This window comes from Camelina sativa, chromosome 3 (genome assembly GCF_000633955.1).
Source record: "Camelina sativa cultivar DH55 chromosome 3, Cs, whole genome shotgun sequence".
Lineage (NCBI taxonomy): Eukaryota > Viridiplantae > Streptophyta > Magnoliopsida > Brassicales > Brassicaceae > Camelina > Camelina sativa.
In genome coordinates, this window is record NC_025687.1 from 6,187,096 (window position 1) to 6,196,020 (window position 8,925).

The window sequence follows — 8,925 nt, forward strand, 5'->3', positions numbered from 1 at the left end:
CCCCCCCCCCCCCCATCCCCCACGACAAGAACGAGCTTTAGACTTGAAACTAGAATTTTAATTTAGTACTTATTACAAAGAATCAGACAGAAAAGAAAAATATATAAAAGCATATACAAAAACAATCTTAAATCTATAAGTAGTACTATTTAAAAGGTCCATGATATTTCGATATATTGAAAGTCACATTGAAACAAGAAGAGGTGACGTTTCCTAGGAGAAATGAAAGCGTTGACACCAAGATGCCAAAGTTTGACTTCCCTTTCTCTCTCTCTCTTTTTCTGCTTCATCGATCTTTCCTCCTTCTGCTTCATTATGAAACCCCCATTTCTCTATACAGCATTTATGGTCTATCCAGCCGCATCTTCGTATTTTATACTACTAATATACTAAAGTCAAATATCTCTGTATATTAGTATTTGTTAATAAATTTATCTGTATGGCCTTTATATACAAAATAACACTTTTATTTATTCAACTCTTAGAGAGAAGTAGAAGAAAAAGGAAAGAAATGATGAAGAAGAAAAGTGAAGTGATGATCTTCTTCTTCTTCACTCTAGTATTGCTTCTAAGCATGGCTTCACGTGTTATTTCAAGAGAAGATGGTTTTGCTCCTCCTAAACCATCTCCCTCCGCACATGTNCCCCCACCCCCATTTCTCTATACAGCATTTATGGTCTATCCAGCCGCATGGCCCGCATCTTAGTATTTTATACTACTAATATACTAAAGTCAAATATCTCTGTATACTATTGTTAATACATTTATCTGTATGGCCTTTATATACAAAAATAACACTTTATTTATTCAACTCTTACTAGAGAGAAGAACAAGAAAAAGGAAAGAAATGATGAAGAAGAAAAGGGAAGTGATGATCTTCTTCTTCACTCTAGTATTGCTTGTAAGCATGGCTTCACGTGTTATATCAAGAGAAGATGGTTTTGCTCCTCCTAAACCATCTCCCTCCGCACATGTAAGTTCGTCGATACACTTTTCTTTGGTTCTTCTTTCTTTTTCTCTAATGGGATTAATTAAAGGGTTTTGATATAAGTTTGTAGATATATTAATTTTTCGATCCAAAGCGAACATAATAAATTTCTACTGATATTGGTTCATGCATGGTTGATAGTAACGAGGGCCCGTGTAAAAATTGCAAAAAAATTTATAGTCCCTGTTCAATTTTTGAAAAATAGGCCTTAATCACATATACTTTTTTTTTTTAATTATTTTTGGGCCTTCAAATACATATAAAAGATCAAATTATATAATATAAGTTGTGAACTATGTCTTGTCAATTATTAGTTTCAGCATACGGTGGTTACAGATAATTTATTCGAGAACCAGAAAATTCATTGAAAGATATAAATGAGTAATTTCGAGTGTGATTCATATGTCTAGTTTATTAATTTTTGGTGGTGGATCTAGGAGAAAGCAAGAAACAGTAAAGGTGATGGAGTTGGAGTACTAGAGTGCAAGAATTCAGACAGTGAAGAAGAATGTCTTTGTGAAGAAAGCCGTAGCTGCTCACACCGATTACATCTACACACAAGACTTAAACCTATCTCCTTGAAACAAGAACTATTACTATTTGTCTTTTATTTAACAAACTATAAACGTAAGCAAGGTCTCCTTGACCATGTGTTTCATGACTTCATGTTCTTTGTTCTTTTATCCTAATCTTCGTTTAGTTTCTGTTAATATATCTCATAAGGTTGTGATAGCACAAAGTTTAATTGGGCTAGACGACCAGATACTTTAACTTAGCTGTTCGGACTAGAAAGAAAAAAACTACGTGGGCTTTTGTCTTACTGTTATAGGCCTAAATAGAAGCTTATAGCCATCCTGTAAATGAAACAAACATGCAGAACGTTATATGAATATATAGATTAGAATTTAAAAGAAGGTAGAATGGTATGTAATAGAAATGGTGAGTGATGTGATTACTTATGTAACAAAGTTTGAATAGGAAAAAAGGATTACATATGTTAAAAATGTGTATATATGTATATTTGTATGATATTGATGTAATTAACTAGTTTCCGTTCATAGATATGTGTGTGTGCGTGTGTTTTATTTTGAACTTTTTTTTTGCAGAGGCACTATCACCAGGAGCCTCCACCTGCTTTTGTCTAATTTCAGTCAACTACCAATACCATCCACCAAGTTTTATAGTCTTATATTGAACCATTGACAATAATATCTACGATTGATGATTCAACAAATAATATGCAACATTTTGATCTATTTTTTTGGCTTGGAAAGGCGTTTTTTTTAATCACAAAAACGTAAGTGTTTGAACAATAAACGTATTAAACTTCTATACTTCGGCCAGTTATGGATCCAAATGTACTTCCAAAAATTAGAATAATAATTATATTTAACAAAGATGTTAACAGTGCATAGCCATAACATATGAAAGCAAAAGAACGAATAAAACAACGTCGAAGATAATTTAACTATATTTTCCAGTATTATGATGTACACTGATCTCTCTCTTTTGATTTGATGTGTTTGGATTTAGAAGAATATTATTCGTCAGGTGAAAATTTTGAAAAGAAAAAACAATTTCTAGGTGGCTTTTGTCAAAACTTGAATTTGTGATGCTTAAATAGTTAAAATGGTTAAAATAAATAAGTACTACTACAATGAGAAAAAGGGGGTAATGATTAAAATGGTTGATTAAAATTGAAAAGAAGAAGGTCCACCATTTTTAGCAAATCAACTTCATCTTATATCGTTGTTTGCCATGAATGTTCTTTTTTTCTTTCATGATGCAAGTCTATTTATGCGGCGAGCTGAAAATTTGCGAGTAAGACTGTTTTTTTCTTGTTGTTGTTGTTATAGTTTAAAATTTGCAGAATTGTAGCACGTTAGTTGGTATATCTCATACATTTAGTATTTTGATAATCGTATTATAAATTAGTGGAATTTTACGGTTTAAAACTCCATGCCTGGAAATTTAGCAACTTATCGGTACAAACAAATTTATTGGTAACCAAGGCGTGTACACTTTCTTACAAGTTACAATCATATAAAAGTATATAACGAGAAGTACGGACAAACAATAAATTAACAGAAAATATTTTTTTAGTTTTCTTGAAAGAGTTTGCCAAAAAAAAAAAAAAAAAAAAAAAAATCTTGAAAGTTACATTCAACTGATCAAAATTTCGTGTCGACCAAACATAAGTAAACATTTTTTAAAAATATGTCATCCGTGGAACCTATTGTCCCAGTGGGATTAATTTACATGGTTAACCTAAGATTTGTAATTAACAGAATGATATTTTAAGTTTTGAAATGTTTTTTAGACTTTTTATATATATATATTTTTTGTGGATGCTTATCATTTGAAAAGAGCTTTAAATCTGAGAATAATATAATATGTATCGTATGCGCATGATCATTAGCATTATTCTTAACTAACTCAAGTTGGCTAAAAGAAAAAGATATAGAAGAACATTGTTTTGTTTTTTTCGCGATAGAGAACAACATTAATGATAATATTATATCATATATATAATACAATATATATGATCCTTATGAAATCTACATTCTTGACAAAAGCAGAACAATGATCAAGATCATTAACACAACTCAAAATCTCTGCACCTTTGGTTCGAATCCGATCTAGAGTTCGATACTGAATCTTCGAGCTCTCTTAGAAAACTGTTGTCGTCTTCGTTGTTTGACTTAATATCAGAGATAAGCTGTCTGAGATCAGAAGTTTCTTCTTTAAGCTTAGCGTTCTCTTTTAAGGCAAGCTCATGGCTTTCAGATACGCGGTTCAGCTTATCGATAAGACAGTGGTTATCAGAACGAAGTCTTATCACTTGAGACCAAAGCTCATCGAGATGTCTCTGCTTTCTCATCCTTGACCTACGAGCAGATTCTCTGTTAGAGATCATTCTTCTTTGTTTCCTCTCATCTATGATCATGCTTTGTTGGTGATCTTCGTCCGATGTTGAGTTGTTGCTCGTCATTAGATCTTGACCGTTGGATGACGAAGAGTAGTTGTTGTTGTTGATCAGACCGTTAAGGTGGTAGAAGGAGGAAGAAGAAGTAGGAGAAGAGGGCATGTTGAAGTACTCAGACTCCATGATTGATGTTTGGCTATTATATTTATCCGGTGTTAGATAATGGAAGTATCCGCTGAGTTCCGCTGGGATTGTATTCATGTTCGATCTTTGCTTTGATTTGTTTCGAGATTTTTCTTGTGCGATGTTTTTGAAGAGAGAGAGGGCGAGGGAGAGTTGTGTGAAGTGGTTTTGAAATAAGGGAAAGAGAGAGCGAAGGGTTTTATAGAGGTGGCCGGAGGAAAAAAGTTACGTAGAAAATGGTGTTATATATAAATTAATAATAAATATGTTAGATACAGAAAGATTAAGTTCATTTTTTAAAAGGAAGTTGTAGTACCGTGATTTGGAATACCCGATTTCATAAAAAGAAATATAGTTAACTAATGGTGGTATGTAAAAAAAAAATCAATTTGTTTCTTTCTAAATTGTTTTGTAGAACAACAAATTAAAGTTCATTGTGTTTAGGTGGACTAACTTTTTTGTTTGGGTGGGTTTGATGGTATTGTGAGATGTCTCCAAAATTCAGCCAACTTCTATTGTATTTGTTGCATATGGGTTTAAGAAATTCGTTTGGACCAAAAAGAAAAGGGTTTAAGAAATTCGTATAAGTTGAATATATTTTTTAGTTTTTTTTAATGACTTCATTTTGGCACTTGAAATGAATAATCAAAATTACAAAGATATATATATATTGTTAATATTATTAGTTATTAGAGAGTTATTTCTCTTACTATTTTGCCAAAACAAAAAAAAAGGCTCTTACTAATAATAGCTATGATTGTCTTATGTCATATCACCAACCATAAATATTCCTCGCGTATTAGATAAATTACTGTGGAATAAACTGTAGCAATCTGAATCATAGTCCTTTTTTTTTTCTTTTTCTAACCGGTAAATGTTGTATAGTTCTTACGTACCTATTTTCCGAAACATTTTTACCATTGAGCATGGAAAATTATTTGGTTTCTGAAATATTCAAGGAACAAAAAGAAAAATGGTGGGGTTTCCACTGGCAACTCTGTTCAAGAAGTCTTTATTTTTATGATTAGAGATTAAGTCATGTGATATATATATCCAGTAGTGAAAAACATCAACATTGAAAATTTCTTATAACTTAGTAAGGTCAATAACTTTTACCCCCATTTATGATTAATAGTATAGTTAGATATGATTTTATGTTTGTGTGTTATTATGATATACTTGACTGATGGAGTATTTGTTAATTGAGTTATATGGCTCTAATCCAGAGGACCACAGTTACTACTCCATACTTTTACAATGCATACATGTTTCCTAAATTAACTAGTAATCATTTATCAAACTAGTTCAAAAATTAATTTGGGGTTTTCCAACTATTGGACTTAACTAATAGTACATGCTTTCATTTTATTTTAAAAATCAACGATAGAAGACAATAGACCCCAAAGCATATAAAAACGAACAAAACAAAGGATCTAGTTCGTCCTAATATTTTCTCTTTCGGACACTATTTTCGAGGCGCCGCGATCAACAATTCTTTCCGACGTTGGTAAAGCTCCGGCTCGCCGGCGTCGGGTCCTCTCACCCACTTCGATGCTCTGCTGTTTCATGGTTTCCTTAGTTTCCTTTGTTAGCTCTATCTTCCCCTTTTATTTTCTCCTTTTGAGTCGTTACCAGTTCTCGACCTTTAACCCAGATCCAGACGAAGAAGGCTTGCCCTCGCTCTCATACCGAAGGATGTGGAGTCCGGCGGATCCCATCCTCTTTTACCCTCGCCCAACCCTACCGTCGACGTCTTCAAAGTCCCTGCACCCCCAATTCTCTCGAACCGGATTGTGCTCCGCCTCTGAAGAACCCTGTTCCGCAACATCATCTGAACCTCCCCAGGGGACGTCGGAATCGTTGACTGGCGGGGAATCTTTCAGCTATGCGACTTGCCTCCGCTATTGGACTCTCGCTATAGAGACATGTCACCCTGAGAGCTTCGCAGACTCATGGCCACACCCACCAGAGAAGCAGAACTTCTTCCCATCTCCGGTTAGCCGTTGCACGAACCAACTCTCCTGGCCATCCTCATTATCCACTGGATTTCTGTGGATGAGTTTTGGACCCAAACTCGGCTTGTTGGCTTCCCAAATGGTCTTGCAAAACCTCCAAATGTCCAGGTTCTCTCATTCTAACCCTTTGTTCTCCTATAGATTGTTACTAGTTTGCTTGGATATCCTCGGTGTTCGAAGACTGCATCAGAGAATCCGTGTAGCTAGTCTGTCTTGGATGTACAAGGGGTATGTTAGAACCATAGCTACTGCTCAACTTATGACATTGTCTATTGGCCCCCAAATCTGGAGTTATCACGTCTCTCCTATTTCCCAGCAATCATACCCTCCTCTGAAGCTCAGGCCGTTTATTTATGTCCTTGTGTTGTGTTGATTGCAAACTTTGTGTGGAACCCTTGATCACCATTTCCATGGCAGAGAGGACCCACCTGTTCTAGCACGATATTACATCACTTCTTTGCACCTGCGTTTAGCTTCATTGATGAACTCTCTAACACCCAATGTCTTGCAACCAACCTCTCCTCCGAAGCTCAAGTCTGCTCTTTATTCACCAGTGTTTTACTGACTACTAACTTTGTGTAGAATTCTTGATCACCATCTCCATGGCAGAGAGGACCTACCTGTTATGTTACGGTTTTACACTTATTTCTTGCAAATCCTGAAGATAGCTTCTATCCTGAACTCTAATGCTCCAAAGGTCGTGAAGTTTCATGGCATGCTAGTTCTGAATTCAAGTTATCGAGGCTGTGGTTATGGTCGAATTCTCTCTACCAATAACCACCCCTCGATGATTCTAGCGACTTACTTCAGGCTCTACCTTGTTAAGCAACCAACCACCAGCACCTCCATCACCATACGGGCTATCGGCCCCCAAATCACTGCCATGGTTATGATCCTGCTAGTGTATATCACTTCAGTGTGTTCTTTGGCACTGACTCTTCTACCTACGGCACTGTGTCTTTTAACCGTGACCTTCCTGTCATTTCTCGAGACCCTCGAAGATGTCCGATCCTGCAACCATGATCTCACATGTCTCCAAGTGCTCTTTAGTACTAGTTTCATAGTCCTCATGGAGTCTCGCTTGATCTCTACCTTACTCTTGTTTATCTTTATGGCTTTGGAGAAAGCTTTTATCTGTATTTGTATTTGTCTTAATTCTGTGATACTTTATCCCCTCTTTTGTAATGCTTCTGTTTGAATGAATAGAATCATTGTTTGTCCAAAAAAAAAAAAAAAAAGACTATAGACCCCAATTAACACAAGTAGAAGACAAGAGACCCCAAGATCCATCTCTCCGTCCCTCTATATACAGATATGTCAATCAAATACATAAAATAGATTTTAAAAGTTATCATATTATAAATATTTTAAGAAAAAAAACAATCAGTACTTTCATATGCTTTTCAATATTACAATGTTTGATCGAAGAACGAATTAGAAAAGTTTGTAGAGTCACATGGGATAATGATTATCATTTAGAAATCAGAAGTACACTAATATATATTGCAATAAAATTTTAAAATATTATAAACCCTAATTGGAGAAAAAACATAATTTATAGATATATAATTCTATACTACTAAAAAGAAATATCATTCTAACTAACAACATTATGAATCATTTTCCCTAAAACATGGAAGCAAAGTAGCAAACAACAATTAAATAAAACCCTAATTTCAAGTAAAACCATTAATCAACAGTCCAAACACCTGGTTATGTATTTTATCCAGCTTCCACTCCAACAGTCAACGGCTTCTATTTTATTTGAATGTTGACCGCCAAATGCATCAGTAAATAGCAACTTCGTCCATCAACATAACTCCAATCACACGCACCTACATTATTCCTATCTTCAAAAACGAACTTATGTAATCCATCCCATAGTATTCGCATCCTATGTGTTGGAGTGTTTGTATTTATTGCCAGAGAGATAGAGAGAGAGAGAGTATAGATTCTCAAACAGGTTTAATCTAATATGTTAGTTCATTGTCCAAAAGAAATTTACCTAAAAAGAGACAAATGGGAACACAGATAAGATGTGATTTGATAAATCAGACATGAAAATATTACGAGTGGGGCCAAACATTTTGTAGTGACGCCTCATGGCCGGCGCACCAATTCACCGAGACACAACTTAAACATTTACTAACATGCTTACATGCTTTCATATTCTATACCACAATTGAGTTCATTGAGAAGAAAAACATTAAAGTAACAAACTGAAATTGGTGCGATACTTTCCATTGACTTTAAAAGACTTCAGCAAACTATAATTTGACCCTAGCCGACGATTAAGTGTTCTTTTCATTATTCGTGAATTCAGCGGTAATTTGTTAGTGACATGTAGATTATAAATTTAACGGTCTAATTTTTTACCGCTGAAAATTTCAGTGTTTAGTATTGTGGACATCGTATGAGTTTTTATATATATATATGCTGTTGTTCGAATGAATGTCTGATTGTTGAATTTTCAATATTGTAGTTTATTCTATATATCGTGATTTTACTTGCATAGGAAAATGAAACTTTAATTATAAATGCAACCTTTATTAATATCCAAACAAAAGAAAACTTCCACAAAGCTCTGCCTTTTGTAAATTGGAATGTGGAGTTGGAAAATGTTGCATCAAACAGGGAGCAAACCTTATTGCTCGAAGCGTTACTGAGGATATGAGGAGCCGGTCATATGTTGAGGCAGGACCTCCATGATGGTTGGAGGGGGTTTTGAGAGAGGAGAGAGGTTTGTCTTTTGTTTGAGGGTGCAATGTTTTAAGTAATGGTAGTAACAAAGGGTTAAAGATGATAGTTTTTGG

General features: G+C 34.7%; 1 protein-coding gene and 1 pseudogene across 1 annotated transcript; one reads left to right on the top strand and one right to left on the bottom strand.

Annotated features, from left to right (window-relative positions):
- LOC104772494 lies at window positions 665-1,698 on the top strand (annotated as a pseudogene).
- LOC104772504 (basic leucine zipper 43-like) lies at window positions 3,445-4,279 on the bottom strand. The gene has a single exon (XM_010497109.1). The coding sequence runs from the start codon at window positions 4,173-4,175 to the stop codon at window positions 3,585-3,587; it is 591 nt and encodes a 196-aa protein (XP_010495411.1). The 5' UTR covers window positions 4,176-4,279; the 3' UTR covers window positions 3,445-3,584.

What these genes read in the sequence shown, in the direction of transcription:
- LOC104772504 (XM_010497109.1), bottom strand. Translation starts at nt 4,175, where the DNA reads ATGAATACAATCCCAGCGGAACTCAGCGGATACTTCCATTATCTAACA.